Source organism: Leucopleurus acutus, assembly GCF_964270905.1.
Source record: "Leucopleurus acutus genome assembly, chromosome: 5".
In the NCBI taxonomy this organism is placed as follows: domain Eukaryota; kingdom Metazoa; phylum Chordata; class Mammalia; order Artiodactyla; family Delphinidae; genus Leucopleurus; species Leucopleurus acutus.
In genome coordinates, this window is record NC_139147.1 from 143472925 (window position 1) to 143491159 (window position 18235).

The following is an 18235-nucleotide window of genomic DNA, read 5'->3' on the forward strand; positions in this document are numbered from 1 at the left end:
AGGTGCTCACCATCATTAATCTCAGGGAAATGCCAATCAAAACCAAAATGAAATATCACCTAACACCTGTTAGAATGGTTATTATCGAAATAACAAGTATTGGCAGAATGTGGAGAAAAGGAACCCTTGTACACGTTGGTGGGACTGTAAATTGGTGCAGTCCAGATGTAGAGAACAAACGTATGGACACGAAGGGGGGAAAGCCGCGGGGGGGTCGGGGGGTGGTGTGATGAACTGGGCGATTGGGATTGACATGTATACACTGATGTGTATAAAACTGATGACTAATAAGAACCTGCTGTATAAAAAAATAAATAAAATTTAATTTGAAAATTTAAAAAAACTGACTTGTATGTATGTTATGAACGGGAGAATTTTATGGTATGTAAATTGTATCAATAAAGCTGGTTAAAAGTTTTTTCCTTAAAATAAATAAATTAGTGCAGTCACTATTTAAAACAGTATGAAAGTCTCACAAAAAAATTTAAAATAGAATTACCATATGATACAGCAACTCCACTCCTGGGTATTTATACAAAGAAAATGAAAACACTAATTTGAAAAGATATATGTATCCCCATGTTCACTGCAGCACTGTTTACAACAGCTGAGACAAGGAAGCAACATAAATGTCCATCAATGGATGAACGGATAAAGAAAATGTGGTGTTTATATACAATGGAATATTATTCACCCATAAAAAAGAATGAAATCTTGACATTTGGGACAACATGGGTAGATCTAAAGGGCATAATTTTAGTGAAATATGTCAGAGAGAGAAAGACAAAAATACTGTATGATCTTACTTATATGTGTAATCTAAAACAAAACAAAAAAACCGAACTCATAGATACAGAGAACAAATTAGTGATTGCCAAAGTTGGGGGGAGCGGGGAGATAGGTGAAGGTGGTCAAAGGTACAAACTTCCAGTTATAAAACAAGTTCCTGGGGACGTAATGTACAGTAAGGTGACTATAGTTAATAATACCGAAAGTTGTTAAGAGTTGATTTTTAAAGTTTTTGTCACAAGGAAAAAATATGTAACTACGTATGGTGATGAATGTTAACTAGACTTATTGTGGTGATCATTTTGCAATATAAGAAAATCTTCTCAGACAAAAGAAGTGAGCGGGGCTTCCCTGGTGGCGCAGTGGTTGAGTCTGCCTGCCAATGAGTGGCCCCCGCTCGCCGCAACTAGAGAAAGCCCTCGCACAGAAACAAAGACCCAACACAGCCATAAATAAATTAATTAAATAAAATAAAATAAATAAGTGAAAATACTGATCCCTTGATTTTTTAAAAACGAAGAGGGGGAAGACAAGTGTGTGTGTGTGTGTGTGTACACTCATCTAAGAGCTTACCATGGGCAAAGCACTATGGGAATTATATGAGTACTCTCATTCCTCATAAAAGCTCCATGAAGTAGACACCATTACTAATGACTCCCTTTTTACAGCAAGGAAACTGAGGTCTGAAGAATGTAAGCTAACAAAGCTAGTATTGAAGAAGCTGAGTTACGAAACCAGGTGATGTGATTTTGTAGCCCATACTCTTAAAAGGCATCACACTTACAACATTATTCAAAATACATACACCCTGAAAGGGGCGTGTACTCCGTAGCTTTTTGTGTGAAAGTAAAAGAAAAGTTAGTGGAAAGATATCACGGAATAAAAGACAAATTGTTTTGGTTGTTACTGTCTTTAAGCCAGGGGAATGTGTAAATGATGGTTAGGAACATAGGACTGGTTTAAATCCCACCTTTGCCTTAGTCACATGATTAACAGTTTGTTACCTAATCTGTAAGCCCGTTTCCTTCTCTGCAAATGGGAATAATTATACCGATCTCACCTCTTCTTTAAAACTGAGTCCTATTTGTATTAAGATTTTTAAAAATACAAAAGAGGCTTATAATTTTTTTAACGTACTTAGTAAAATGCAACTGTTGCTATCACCCAAGTATTAAACATATCTGAAACTACTGATGGACACACCCACTTCTATTCAGAAAAGTTAGCAGTTTCTAAAAATTGTTCTCATTGTAACTGCAATTAGTTACTTGAGAATGTATCTAAAGAACATTGTTATGTAACCACTTGTCCTAAGAATGACAGAAGACTTTTGAGGAAGTTAGTATGTCAATTATCTAACTGGTTAACAATAACTGAGGTTGGATTATGTATCCAGCTCTTTGATAAAAACTATAAAGGATACATGGTCTCTGACTCCAGGAGTTGATAATCTAATTGTTAAAACAAAAGTATCACACATAAAAGTTAATTAAAAGGAAAGATATTTATGTTTTATGATCCACAAGGGTGACAGAAAAAGATGAGTATAAACTGGAAGATAAACGTTTGGTGAGACCCTGAGCTAGCCTTGAAGAGTAATTAAGATTTAGACTGGTAAAGAGAGAGGCATTTCTGTTGAAAGATAAGCATGCAAAGTGACAAAAACAAACATGATGCCCAGGGGACAAGTGAAGAGGTAAATCTAACTAGTAGGATGATATGGAATAAATTTCAATTGGCACATAGTTTATAAAAGAAGTGGCTTGAAAGTCTGGTTGAGGAGTTTAGACTTGCAATAATAAGCCACTATAACAAAGTTTTTAATATAAATTTTTAAATAATATTTAAATATAGTCACATTTCCTAAATTAGAAATATTCACAGTCAAAACAAAGTATGCTTTATATTTCATTGAATTTTACTTTTAAAAAACTCCAATGTTAATAGTTTTATATTTAAGAAACTTACAGTTTAGAGGTGAATACTGAAACATCTACAGATAAAGTGAATTTTCTTTGCTTCAAGATAATGAGAGGGGAAAAGGTGGGTGACCTTGAGCTGTAACTGCTGAAGCTTGATGATAGAGGGAATGTCTTTATACCATTCTGGCCACCATAATTTTATAGGCTTAATATTTTCCATTACAGTGGGTTTTTTTTCTTAATCTACTAAATTATAGTACTGGGAAAAGATCAATATTCACATAGTGATTAACTGTATTCTAATAAAACAAAATTTGTTTTTTGCAACCACTTAAACATGATAAAACACTGACTGGATGAAACAGATTATTAGGGTCTACAAATCAAAGCTTTACAAACCAGGGACTTCCCCGGTGGTCCAGTGGGTAAGACTCCGCGTTCCCAGTGCGACGGGGAGTGCTGGGAAAGATCACTGGTCAGGGAACTAGATCCCACGCGCCGCAACGAAGACCCGGCTCGGCCAAAATAAATAAATAATAAATATATATAAATAAACATTTTTTAAGAAAAGCTTTACAAACTAAAAGTTAGTTCAAGAAATTCTGCTTGCTTCAGAGAAGCTTTCATAGCTGTTGTCAATTTTAACTCAAAATAGTTTTACTATAGTACTTACATTTTTCACTATTTTTTTTTTTTTTTTTTTTTTTTGCGGTACGCGGGCCTTTCACTGCTGTGGTCTCTCCCGTTGCGGAGCACAGGCTCCGGACGCGCAGGCCCAGCGGCCATGGCTCACGGGCATGTGGGATACTCCCGGACCGGGGCACGAACCCGTGCCCCCTGCAACGGCAGGCGGACCCCCAACCACTGCGCCACCAGGGAAGCCCTCACTTTTTAATTTTTTAAAGTATCTTGTTAAGATATTGCGAATCAAACACAAACCCAATGCACTATTATTAAGGAGAAGTTAATAATCTTAAACCACTTTGCTTTGTGGTTTCAGAAATGTAAACTTCTGTGCAGTGACAATGTTAACACTACCCTGTAGCACACATCCCAACACAAGTTGCTACCAGCAACACATGGTGTTACCCACCCCCACCCCCTAAAAAGAAGAACGATAGCAGGGACTAATTCAATTTTTATTTCTTCCTGTTACCCACAAACAAGTAGTAATATGACATGTTTCAATAAAGCAAGCAAAATTAACCCTCTTCAGAAATAGATGACCTCCGCAACAAACTCCTGAACTCTTGCAAAGAAATAATCTGCTTTCACTCTGGCTCAAAGATATTTTATGTAAAAGCAACTTCCTTCTCAGTGTGTATTTCTTGAATTTCACCGATAAAGACAAACATTTATTAAGCCCAGCAATGTATATTACTCATTTAATTATCAATGCAACCTTATCTTACAGATGAAGAAATAGGCTTAGAAAGATTAGGTCCCTTTGTGCAAAGTCCCAGTGATTACATGTCAGGCAGGATCAGAACCTACATCAATGATACCAAAGTCCATGCTCATAACCACCTCCCTATATTGCGCCCCCCCCCGCATAAAATTAAACTATGGTCTATGGTCAATGGTGTATATTATGGACATAAAGATGCTCATATAACCTGACAAATTTAAAGCAAGCAGCAAATCTTAAAGTAGACTTAGGGAGTGATTATCTTTTTAATAAATTTCTAATTCAAGAGGATATAATTTATAAATAAAAGATTAAGTGATTTTTATTTCTTATTTTACTATATTTCCCATATAGGTTTACAGTGAGAAAATACTGAATCAGTAAGTCAATTTTAGTTTCAAATGAATTTTTCTGATATTGAATGACACCCTCTAAGTTTCACGAAATTTCTTCTGTAAATGAAAGGAAAATTTCCTATTGAGATTGAAAGAAAAAGTGGTCATTTCATTATCTACAAAGTTAAGGAACAGTAAACAAGAATATTGCTTTTAAATGTTAAAACTAACCAATTCAATCTTGGAGCAAAATGTTTACCATTACAGAGAATCAGAGGTCCTCAGAGGAACACTGATGAGGCCTCAAACACTTCCAAACAGTGAATGAGAACCATCTGGCTAACTCCATTTTCCGAAGTTGTTTGATTTTAGTAACGAGGGTAAAGGCCTTCTTTTGCATTTATGCAAACCTTCCCCTCCTCCCCGCCGCCCCCCCACCATGTTTACATGAACGGCTAACTTATTTATCTGACGCTTTCTCTCTCCTGGCTCTAGTCTGTTCATACTTACTACATTATTGAAGTAATACACAAAATTCGGACAGTCCAACAATGACAGTCTGGCAAGTTAGTCTGCAAAGCATCTTGGCATGCAAACATAAATGGTCGAAATATTTTCCTGTTAGCGGTACAACTCGCCTAAACCTCACCCAAACAAAGAGAAAATGAAGAACTTAATAAAAACGCCCATAGGAAAGTCTCCTTGGGTGTTTTGGAAAAGGGAGGGTGCATCCAAAGTCCCCTGGGAAAATGTAAGGCTTTTTATTTTTCTCCTGGATGCCTAGTCAGTTGGCTGAGCCGTGTGTGTGTGTGTGTGTGTGTGTGTGTGTGTGTGTGTGTGTGTGTGTGTGTGTGTGAGAGAGAAGTGACCCTGCTGTGTGTGTGAAATGACCCTGCTGTGTATGTGTGTGTGAAGTGACCCTGCTGTGTGTGTGTGTGTGCGTGTGTGAAGTAACCCTGCTGTGTGTGTGTCTGTGTGTGTGTGTGTGTAGGAAGTGACCCTGGTCTGAACTCTCTGCTGAGCCAGTGAAATGCGGGTGAACTATCGATCCACCGTGGGAATCGGATCTCTCTAGGTCTTCCCTCCTCTACTACTTGCCAGCAGCAGGAACCGAGCGCCGAAATGCTCTGACTCCAGGACAAATCACTTGGGTCACCTCGGCGACACTGTCCACGCAGCCCCCCGCCCGTTTCGCCTGCGAAGCTGACGCAGGTAAGCGCTTTTAATAATCCCCCTGTGACAGACGTACGAGCTACAGGGTTTCACTGCTGTGAAAGAGCCATCCCGAGCGCGCTTCCAACAGAACGAGACCCTCGGCACTGAAGTGCACACGGCTGCAGTCGCATCCCTCACCAAATCCATTCTTCCCTGAGACGCGACAGCGTCACACATGGTGGCACTTACAGCACACGCACACGGGCCCGCACCGCTCTCCCGGCTTCTCTTAAGACACATTTGGAGCAACCGCTGACCCACACAGTCACACACGCACCCCTGCCATCCCCACCATCTCCTGCCCCACCGCCCTACAAAGCTTGCGCAACAGCAAAGAAAATGAAGCGTGGGAGCCCCCAGTCCTGCTCACGGTCTGCCCCCCAAAGTTTCAAGTGCATGCTGCGCGCCCGCAGCCCAAGCCCCCGCCGAGGTGGAGAAGAAAGAAAAGGGGCGGGCGCGGGGTTCTGCCGGCAGGCGCCCCGACGGGGCGCGCCTCTGGGGGCCCGGATTTCCCCCTGTCCTCCCCCACCCCCAGCAGGATCCACCGGGCGGAGCCCTCCACGGCCGCCCGGGAACAATGCCCCGGCCCAGACCCCCGCCCCGCCGCCCCCACTCACCACCCAGGTCAGCGCCCCGAGGCCGCCAGCTCCCGCGCCGCTGCCGCCGCCGCCCGCCTTGGCCATGGCGCGCTCCTCCGCTCCCGGCCCGAGGCCGCCGCTCCGCCTCCCGCGGGCCACCCGGCCCCGCCGCTCCGCACCGACCGCGCGCCCGCCGCTCTTCTAGCGGCGCCGCCCCCCGTGCCCCATCGCCGACCCCGGGGCGGACGCCCGGCCGAGCCCGCCGAGGAGGCCTCGCCGCCCGCCGCCCTCAAACTCGAGGCGCGCGGCCGCGGCGCCCGGGCCTGCGCGGCCGCCGAGGAGGCGACGCCGGAGCAGGAAGCGCGGAGGCCGGCGGTGGGCGGCGGCGCTGCTTCCTCCCCGCCGGGCCGGCCGAGGCCCCGAGCGCGGGCGTCCGAACGCGGCGGGGACGCGGCGGCTCCCTGTCCTTCCTCAGGCTCCGCGGAGGCCGCCCTCGGGGAGCGGAAGCAGGGTCGCCGCCGCCGGCGCCTAAGCCGCTTGTGTCGGCCGCGCCACAGCCCGACTTCTTCACATCCACTCGCCGAGAGGGACAATAAGCGGAGCCGCCGCGGCCGCGGTCGCCTCCCTCCTGTCCGGCATAACACCGCACACACTCGCACCCCGGGGAGGGCTGGGGTGGCCGGGGGAGGGCGGGCGGGAGCAGCGGCCGCCCCGCTGTCACTCACGCCGCGGCGCCCAATCGGCGCCCCGTCGGCCAACCTATCGGCCAATCCCAAATTCCCAAGCCCCCGGAGGGGCGGGACCCGAACGGGAATCGTCATTGCGGGTAGCAACCGAAGGGAAGACTTGGGGTTTTTTGTTTGCGTGTGTGTCTGAGGGTTTTCCGTTTGAAGGCAGAGCAGGGGCTGCAGTCAAGGGTCATTTGAGGGCGGCAAAGGGAAAAGGTCGACTTGGCCTTGGGTCGATTTTAATCCTCCGACCGCGCTGTTTACTCTAGCCCTGAGGGCGAAGCCCAGGCCCTTCCTTGCCCTGGGCCGTGGGAGGGGGCGGGGAGGGGGCAGGAAGCAGTCGGGAGCCGCCGTCCCAAAGGGAAAGTATTTTTAAAGAGCGGTTGTAAACCGCAGGCGGGACGTTGCAGATCACTGGTGCAAGGAGGGCCCCGTGACCCTGGCCTCCCGAGGCCCCGAGTGGACGCTGCTGTGGAAGAATCCTTTGCTCAGACCTCCCCTCCTCCATCTCCTCCCGCCCTTTCCTCCCCTCACCGCGAAAGAGACCCGGTGTGTTTCAAGAAAACTGCTTTTAAAAAACTTAAATGATACGGGACGCACAGAGAACGTTCCCGGGAAAGAATGCCGGGTGGACCGAGGGTTCCGAGTCTACTCTTTGTTGACCTTCTCTCTTTTCTGAACAATGAGGACATGTCACTGTCACGTTCCATTCTCTTCTGTCCAGAACCGTGCCTTCTGTCTCTAAGAGTACGTTTAATTCTTTAATGTCCCAGTGCACGCACCAAGGAATCATGTCATTCACATCAAAGCTTTCTAAGGAAGAAAATCACCCACACAGCCGCAGCACGGTCTGGCAGAGGAAGATGGCTTGGCTTTGTCCTGCTTTTGGATGGAAATCCATGCCACACTCCGCCACCCTGTACCAGGCTCTGCCGTGGGCTCCAAATAAAACCGGGGCCCCTGATTTCAAGTCACTGATAGCCTGACTTGTGAGACAAGCTAAGAGGGAGTTATCACCAACATGCTTACTTGAGGGCATGAAGTGCTATCAAATCGCTGGGACAAGAGAGCTTTTTAAAAAGATGAAAACCTTATTGCTGCCTCTTGAAAAGGTGTTTTTGTGAACTTCCAACTGTGCATTTCCTCTCAAGGGAAAACAAAAATGTCTCGGGTCACAGCTTTCAACTGACTTCTGAATCCTAAGAGGAGGAGAACTCTGAAACATGGAAATAATTTAGACATAGTTTTTCTTAATTAGCTCTCTAGCGGCCATATAATTTTGGCATATTTGGGACCTTAGTTCAGAACAGTGAAGCCTTTACCTTGAACTTGAGGTGCCAGCTTGTAAATCAGACAGACCAGGGTCTAATCTGGGCTCTGAACCTGATCAGCTAAGTATTCCTGCCTTGGTATTTAACTTCACGGACCTCTGTTTGCTCCTCCTTAAATTGAGGATTTTTGCTCTTGTACTTACTCTGTCTTTACATCTTCAAAGTACACATATATTCTACAAGTTTGAAAAGGGGTAAATAATTTTAAGGGCTCTGAGGGGTTGTTTTTTAATAAAATAAAAGATATATGTGTTTAATAGAAGCCAAGCTATAAAATATATAGCCATCTCTTTTTTTAAACTTCAGTTTTCAAAGCTCTTCAGTCTCAAATTTTCAAATGAATAAAACCATATAATCAAAAGTCAGATGGGTTAACTAATGGAAATTCACGTTCATCTTTTCACTTGCCTTGTACATGAGGCACTGAGGTCTTTAGCCTTCGAAGCATGAAGACCCTCTAGTAAACGTAACTTGTTTATTCTTATGAAAATACTGACTTACCTAAAAGAATCACAAATAAAGGAGCTGTTGAATATAAATGCAAATCAACAGTTTAAAGCAGAGGTTCGCCATGAAGGGGACAATGTACATAGATCACAAGCATCTCCGCTCCTGAAGACACGCTGACCTGTTTCACTTCCTGCAGCATATATTTATGATAAAAGTGATTGTGTTGAACTTCAGTGCAGCTTTCCCTTCTGGGGTTTTGTCAAGTAACTTCCATTTACAGAGTAATTATTGCAATAATTGCCATATTAAAAAGCTTCTATGAGAGACCATAGGCAAAACATTCTCTGACATAAATCGTACCAATGTTTTCTTAGGTCAGTCTCCCAAGGCAATAGAAATACCAATGAAAATAAACAAATGAGGCCTAATCAAACTTACAGACTTTTGCACAGCGAAAACAAACAAAAATGAAAAGACAACCTACAGAATGGAAGAAAATATTTGCAAAACACGTGACCAACAAGGGCTTAATTTCCAAAATACACAAACAGCTCATACAACTCAACAACGACAAAAATAAACAACGCAATCGAAAAATGGGCAGAAGACCTAAATAGACACTTCTCCAAAGAAGAAATACAAATGGCCAATAAGCACATGAAAAGATGCTCAACATTGCTAATTATTAGAGAAATGCAAATCAGAACTACAATGAGGTACCACCTCACACCGGTTAGAATGGCCATCATTAAAAACTGTACAGATAAATGCTGGAGAGGATGTGGAAAAAAGGGAGCCCTTCTACACTGTTGGTGGGAATGTAAGTTGGTACAGCCACTATGGAAAACAGTATGGCGGTTCCTCAGAAAACTAAAAATAGAATTACCATATGATCCAGCAATCCCACTCCTGAGCATGTAGCCAGACAAAACTATAATTCAAAAAGATAAATGGACCCCTGTGTTCACAGCAGCACCATTTACAAGAGCCAAGACACGGAAACAACCTAGATGTCCATCAACAGATGAATAGATAAAGAAGATGTGGTACAGGGACTTCCCTGGTGGCGCAGTGGTTGAGAATCCGCCTGCCAATGCAGGGGACACAGGTTCGATCTCTGGTCCAGGAAGATCCCACATGCAGCAGAGCAACTAAGCCAGTGTGCCACAACTACTAAGCCTGCGCTCTAGAGCCCACGAGCCACAACTACTGAGCCCACGTGCCACAACTGCTGAAGCCCGTGTGCCTAGAGCCCGTGCTCTGCAACAAGAGAAGTCACTGCAATGAGAAGCCTGCACACCACAACAAAGAGTAGCCTACGCTCGCAGCAACTAGAGAAAGCCCACGTGCAGCAACGAAAGATCCAACACAGCCAAAAATGAATAAATTAAAAAATAAAAAACGATGTGCTACATATATACAATAGAATATTACTCAGCCATAAAAAAGAATGGAATAATGACATTTGCAGCAACAAGGATGCAATTAAAGATTATCATACTAAGTGAAGTAAGTCAGAAAAACACAAATACCATATAATATCACTTATATGTGGAAGCTAAAATATGATACAAATGAACCTATCTACAAAACGGAAGCAGACTCATGGACATAGAGAACAGACCGGTGGTTGCCAAGGGGGAGGAGGTTGGGGGAGGGATGGATTAGGAGTTTGAGGTTAGCAGATGTAAGCTTGTATATATAGAATGGATAGACAACAAGGTCCTACTGTATAGCACAGAGAACTGTATTCAGTATCCTGCGATAAACCATAATGGGAAAGAATGAAAAAAAACATGTATAACAATCACTTCACTGCACAGCAGTAATTAACACAACATTGTAAATCAACTATACTTCAATTTAAAAAAACCTTCTATGTCAAGGTTTGTCTCGTTTGTAATAGTACTTTATTCATGCATTTATTACATTTCAAGACTTAATTTCCACCCCATGGCAGGCACCAGCCAAAATGAAAAATTGTAGAAATCAAAGTCAATTCCATTAACTGTCAACATAAAGGCCTTTATTTAATCAAGCTTTCTGAATAGCTTCCATGGGAATTTATCCTAACTACTTTAGAATTTTTATTCTTAGATCTTATGTCTCCCTATTACAGCAATCAAAAAAATATTAAATGTCTGCTATGTGTTAGGTACTCAGGACCTAAGAATTCAAGGTTATAAGGATGTAGTCTCTGCCTTGAGTTTACACCTTGTGTGCAGTGTAGTTTTGAGCTAAGCTTTTCAGTAAAAAAGCAATTTATATGCATCCCTTTGCTATTTAATCAACAGTTTACCTGATGTGTCACACCTTTCATTGAGCTTAAATACAGCAGGTATTTTAATCAATAAATGATTGATTTGGGCTTCCCTGGTGGCACAGTGGTTGAGAGTCCGCCTGCCGATGCAGGGGACGCGGGTTCGTGCCCCGGTCCGGGAAGATCCCACGTGCCGCAGAGCCCCTGGGCCCGTGAGCCATGGCCGCTGAGCCTGTGCGTCCGGAGCCTGTGCTCCACAACGGGAGAGGCCACGACAGTGAGAGGCCCGCGTACGTACCGCAAAAAAAAAAGATTGATTTAACTAGGATAGAAACTCAAAACTATACTTCTAGATACCTGGCAAAGTTTCAACAGAGTTTCCACTTAAATCATGTCTTGTTCCAACACTGAGGTTCAGTTGGGAGGTAGGGGAGAGGTGCTAATCTTTAACCCAGTGAGCATTTAAAGAAGTTAATATTTGAATTCAAGATTCAGTGTCTGCAATTTTACCTCTCCCTTCCTCTTATTGCGTTAGCTTTTATGGATCATAAATATATAGAAAGTTGCTAGGCAAAGAAGAAAAATTCAGTAAACTCAATAAATGGTTTTCCAGATAATGACTATTAAATGTTTTCAATGTAATTTACTTTGTTATATCAATATTTCTTTAGAAGTATATGCTCAAGTTAGAGAAGAAAGGTACCACCAATGTAGCCTTTTGGGTTTCAGCATTTCTATAGTAAATATCATAAGATTATTAACTCTGCTTTTTGAGACTAGTTGCTCCAAAGATTTTCTAACTATATTTTTACTTTTAAAAATATACCTAGGGGCTTCCCTGGTGGCTCAGTGGTTGAGAGTCCGCCTGCCGATGCAGGGGACGCGGGTTCGTGCCCCGGTCCGGGAAGATCCCACATGCCGCGGAGCGGCTGGGCCCGTGAGCCATGGCTGCTGAGCCTGCGCGTCTGGAGCCTGTGCTCCGCAGCGGGAGAGGCCACAGCAGTGAGAGGCCTGCGTACCGCAAAAAAAAAAAAAAAAAAAAAAGTATATAAGCACCAAAAGTAAGAGGTGTTTATTGATGGCAAAAGACATTAATGACCACCACATTGCTGAGTATTATCATCACTGAGAAGACAGATAAAGGCTAAAGGTCTTCAAATTTCTACCTATAATAATTATAGCAGGTTCATCTTGTTTGCCTTTTTGATTTGGAGGAGTTTATTTTGATTGGTTTTGGCGAAGCAAGCTATGCTGATCCTCTGGTGATGTCTCTAATTACTTGTACAGATAGAAGGGACATTTTCCCTTATTTTAAGTGATATGGACCAGGCCTCTCAATTACTCTACTAAATTATGTAATACGGAAAGCATAATTAGCATATGATTGGCATATAGTTAAAAATGCTGTACTTGCGCTTTGAAAGGGTGTACCATTAGGTTTGGGCTTTCAAAGAAGCATTTTCTAAGCAAACCCCATCTTGGGGAAGCATTAGATGCCGTCATTCTCCTGACCTTCACCCACAGAATGTGATGTGAGCCTAGCACGCATATGGCTACGTTGTATTAGACGTCTCTTTAGAGTCATTGGATCGAGTGACTCAGTGAATTTATAAGATTCAGACCTAAAGAAATAAGATAGCAGTGGCTTTCCTAACTCCACTGTTTGCATTTCAGAAGAGCTAGGAACTCGGATGGTACGGGGCTGGAAGTACGAGAAATACCTACACCAGAAAAATCTGAGATGGAAAGCCTTCAAGCTACAGGGGTTTCAAAAAAGATACCTGTAGGTTACCCAAGGTGATAATTAAAAATCAGAACTTTGGGCTTCCCTGGTGGCGCAGTGGTTGAGAGTCCATCTGCCGATGCAGGGGACACGGGTTCATGCCCCGGTCCGGGAAGATCCCACATGCCGCGGAGCGGCTGCGCCCGTGAGCCATGGCCGCTGAGTCTGCGCGTCCGGAGCCTGTGCTCCGCAACGGAAGAGGCCACAACAGTGAGAGGCCCGCATACGGCAAAAAAAAAAAAAAAAAAAAAAATCAGAACTTTGAAAATATCCCATCTTTTAGTGTGCCAATTAACAAAAAGCAACCATTCCCTACTTAAAAACAGCTAAGCACAGATTAGCCCAGATATCTTACGTAACTGATATCTTTGTCTAATAGCTTTCTTCTTTACTTCGAGAGTGCTGTTTGAATGTGGAAATATCCAGAAGCAGGCCTAAGATGCTGACTCTTTAATGAACATATTTCTGATTTAAACGTTGTTTGGGAAAAGTCAAAGAACAAGACCGGTCTGTTCAGTAAATGGTACACTACCTAGTGCTATCCAGTCCTAGAAAGCCTGACACATAGGAGGTATTCAGTAAATAAGTTCTCAAAGAATGACTTTTAGGCATATCAAAAAGTTCCTCGAAGCAAAACATCTCACCCATCACCGTGATGGTGCTGAAACTTGACCAGGATCCTTAAGTCTTATTTTTTCGAGTGTTTTTGGTTGAATACCAAAGAGGGTAAAGTACCTTAAACTTTATCTGTTAACAGATTATGAAGAATTAGTTAAAGCATTGTTCTTCTTTAGGAATGAAAAGCAGGATGATATGAGGAGGGAAAGAGGAGAGATTATGGTACCAGAGAAAAGAACTAGGGGTGGGACCAGAGAGGGATAACAAAAACATCCAACTGACTGAAACTGAGCAGAGAAAGTGAACACGTTCTGTCTACGGAAGTCGATGAGCTGTAGCCCAGCCAATGCTTATGCTTCATTTTATGAAGAAGGAATAACCCCATTTATCGAGAACCCTGCTATCTGTTGAGTACAGTACGAGGCAGGCACTTTCACACATATCAGCTTAATTAACTTTCAACAACCCTAAGAGGGAGGCATTATCATTCCTATTTCACAGCCAAGGAAATTAATTGTCATAGAAAGCCACAGAGCTGAACAAGTGGTGGAACTGAAATTCAAGCCCGAGCCTCTCTTTGTCCAAACCACACCCTTCTGTCAGAGTGCCAGGTTGGCTGCCATACTTGGCAGTGGAGCATCTTCCGCAATGTGCTAGGAAGCTGGCAATACTAGTGAATAAATCTGGCCCTTGGTAAAACCCTTCGGTTGTTACATTTTATCATTGAACTATGGTGACAAGCATCCACAATTTGTAGGACTGACTAGCACTTCTCTTGGACACTAGCCTGAACCTGCTTTATCCTGCCTTGTTACAAAATAAGCTGCTTTTTGGAGTCAGTCCAAAGGATCAAAGACTACCTGAGGTCCAAGACCCTGTGGGTCCAGGGACATCTCTCCATGTGCATGATTTTAAAACATATAATATAAATCCAGTGTTATGATCATAGAAGACACTCAGATAGCTAACTTTCAAAGGTAGCAGGGAGAACGCAGAAGTACCAAGGGATTGGACTCTTGGATTCACATTTTGGAGAGTTTCAAATTCATAGTAAAAGATACTTAAAGCAGCATTAAAAATTCTGAGTGTGCAGTCATACAGGGAAGACTTGTTTCTGGACAAGCCACCTACGATAAGAATTATTTGCCTTTTTGTAACCTATTTTTATGTATTTCATTTTTTTCATCTCCCATTCCAGCATTTTGCAAATAATGTTTCTCAGTATATTAGCTCCCTGAGGCATTAACAGAGATTTTGGAAATTATAAATCCCTGAAACCATGCACACTATTGTGTAGTACCCAAGCATAAGAGATTCATCAGATAACATTAACATTTTTTGTCTCAGGGCAAGCTACCATGAACAAGTTAAACTTACTTAGCCTTGAAACTATTTGCAGGAATATCTATTAACATTGTTGAATTTTTGTTTCAATGAAAAGACTTTGGGAAATGTAGCTACTTTTTATATTATTTCTGTTATTATAACATGTTTGTTTTACAAGTATAGAAAGTGTAAATACAAAGCAAACAACAAAATGACCCCATAATTCCATCACTCAGACAAAAATTCTACTCCTAGGTATATACAAAGAGAAATGTATACTTATATGGACCAAAAGACACACACGAAAATGTACATAGCAACACTATTCCTAGTAGCCCCAAACCAGAAGCAATCCCGAGTCAATCAGTGGTGGGACGGATGTAACATTTGCATGCCATGGAAAACCGTCCAGCAATGACAGTGAGTGATCACTGCTCCACCTACCAGGAATGAGTTTCACAAATGTAATGTTAAGCTAAAGAAGTCAAACAGCAAAGAATATATACTGTATGACTCCGTTTATATAAAATTTAGCAACAGGCAACACTAATCTATGATGGTAGAAGTCAGGATGTGGTTACCTATGGGAGGATTCTGGGTGCTGGTAATTTCTATTTTTTGAACTAGATAGTGAATCTATGATTCTGTTCATGTTGAAAGTTCATCCAGCTGTACATATTGAATTACTTTTCTAAATGAACATTATGCTTTAATTAAAAAGTTTACTTTAGGCTTCCCTGGTGGCACAGTGGTTAAGAATCCACCTGCCAATGCAGGGGACACGGGTTCGAGCCCTGGTCCGGGAAGATCCCACATGCTGCAGAGCAACTAAGCCCGTGCTCCACAACTACTGACCCTGCACTCTACAGCCCACGAGCCACAACTACTGAAGCCCGCACGCCTAGAGCCTGTGCTCCACAACAAGAGAAGCCACCACAATGAGAAGCCTGCGCACCGCAATGAAGAGTAGCCCCCTCTCGCCGCAACTAGAAAGCCCGCGTGCAGCAATGAAGACCCAACGCAGCCAAAAATAAATTAATAAAAAAAATTTAAATTACATTAATAGAAACAGTTTACTTTGGGGAATTCCCTGACAGTCCAGTGGTTAGGACTCTGCGTTTTCACTGCCAAGGGTGAGGGTGCCCTGGTCAGGGAACTAAGATCCCACAAGCTGCACCGTGAGGAAAAAAAACAATTTACTTTAAAAATGTTGTCTCACCAACACTTGATAGAAATAAGGGTGAGGGTGTGTGGAAAGACAGGCTCACTGATGCCTCTGAGTTGATCACTGATTTAGAAGATTTGTATCCTGAATGTGAAGTGGTAGGAATACCCTTACCAATTTATTTCATATGTGTTTCCCTTTTTATGTGTGCCACCCCCCCAAAAAAAATGATGTAAGATCGAACAGTTCTTTCAATAAGCACAAAAGGAAACTTATGTGATTAAATAAAGAATGCTGCCACATCTGAAACTCTGCAAATCATTAATGAAATCTTTTAATTACCATATTCACTTGCATACCTTCACTTCCTAAACTCCCTCGATTTTCAAGAAAGAAATATAACATTGTCCTAATAACAATAATTATAACTATTATTTATTGGCACTTACTATATATTGGCACTGTACTAACATACTTTAATTCTTACAGAAACAGTATGAGTTAGGAATTTTCAGAATTATAAAGGTAATAGCTTACTGGGTTGTATAAACCCAGTAAAAAGTGTGTCGAGTAAGAAATGCAGACACTCCTTAGCATGCCTTTTCCCCATAGATATCAGTGATTAACACGCTGGTATGTGTCCTTCCAGATCTTTCATATGTATGTGGAAACACACACATGCACACAGCAGAGAGGTAGTAATAAATGAGATATTATAACTATATCCCTGTGAGCTGCTTTACTTAGTGTCTCCTGGAAATCCTTCTACGTCTGTGCATAGACCTCTCTCATTCTTTGAACGACAGCAGTGATTATTCAACCATTTCACCATAAGCAGGCACTATGGGCTTTTTGGACTGGATGATTCTTTAAAGACCTGTCCCGCCTCTCGCCTTCCAAGATGGCCCATACTCGTCTGTGGAGTGTATATCTCCCTGGGCCCCTCTCACTTTCCCAGATGCCCCCATGCCCTGGGGCTGCTCTCACTCTCTGAGCTGGACCGCATTCTGTCTATGGAGTGTGTATCGCTCTAAACAAATCCACTTCTGGGGACTTCCCTGGTGGCGCAGTGGTTAAGAATCTGCCTGCCAATGCAGGGGACACGGGTTCGAGCCCTGGGTCGGGAAGATCCCACATGTGGCGGAGCAACTAAGCCCATGCACCACAGCTACTGAGCCTGTGCTCTAGAGCCCGTGAGCCACAACTACTGAAGCCCACGTGCCACAACTACTGAAGGCCGCATGCCTAGAGCCCATGCTCTGGAACAAGAGAAGCCACCGCAATGGGAAGCCCCCGTGCCCGCCACAACGAAAAGCAGCCCCCGTTCGCCACAACTAGAGAAAGCCCACGTGTACCAACTCAGCCATCAATAAATCAATCCACTTCTTACCTATTACTTAGTCCCTCACTGAATTCTTTCTGTGACGAGACACAAAGAACCTGAGCTTCATTAAGTCCTTGAGACCAGGTGTGTGATTTTAAAAGACAATGGGTTCAACTTCCAGTCTGGGTTTTGGCTGGCTTCAAGTCCCATCTGAGTTGTGCGGCTTCAACTCCACCCTAGAAACGGACGCCTGATGCTGGTTTTAATAATGAGCTCCCTTCCAGCGCTGCCCTCACTTTGGAGTGGGCAGGGGGACACGGATTTCAACAGTACTTCTGTAACCCAGCAGGACCCCCTGGGGCCTTCCCGGGACAGACCCCCTCCCCCGTATCCTCTGCTTTAGCTCTTCTCTGAAGTACCTGGATAACAGCCTCTGATGCACTTTTCCTGAATTGTTTCACAGATGTGAAAATCCCCCACCAAATGGAAGAAGGTACTTGATACTTGATGACCAGGAGCACGTAGCCCCCAGGCCTACGGGAGGCTGAGGATTGATAACGTTAACCCCTGGGACACTGCCCTGAGACCTCAGCATCAGCCAATCAGAACTGCGCACAGGCTGATAACATATCCTGCGATGCCCACTCCCTCACCTAGCCTTTAAAAATGCTTTGCTGAAACTCATCAGAGAGTTTGGGCTTTTTGACCACTAGCTGTCCTGGACTACTTGTATGGCCTTACAATAAATGCTGCACTGTCCTTCAGCACACACACACACACATAATAATAATAATAAAATAATAAAGACCTATCCTATGCATTGTGGGATGTTACCAGCATTCCTGACCTCCGCCCACTGGAGGCCAGTAGCAAACCGCCTCTCCTCCACCAACCCACCCCCAGCGTGACCAACAAAAAACATCTCCAGATATATTGTCTCCCGAGAGACAAAACTCCTTCCCTCCCACCACCAATGAGAATAACTGGTAGAGAAGGATATTTG

The 18235-nt window shown here is 43.5% G+C and overlaps 1 protein-coding gene across 3 annotated transcripts in view; it reads right to left on the reverse strand.

The window, feature by feature from the left end:
* Positions 1-6863, reverse strand: part of TOP2B (DNA topoisomerase II beta) — a 67072-nt gene extending 60209 nt beyond the window's left edge. For all 3 annotated transcript variants that reach the window (XM_082839425.1, XM_082839424.1, XM_082839423.1), the window contains exon 1: positions 6287-6863. In XM_082839425.1, coding sequence (XP_082695551.1) covers positions 6287-6352 — 66 coding nt within the window. In that variant the 5' untranslated portion in view covers positions 6353-6863. The remainder of the gene's footprint in view (positions 1-6286) is intronic.
* Between the last annotated feature and the right edge of the window lie 11372 nt (positions 6864-18235).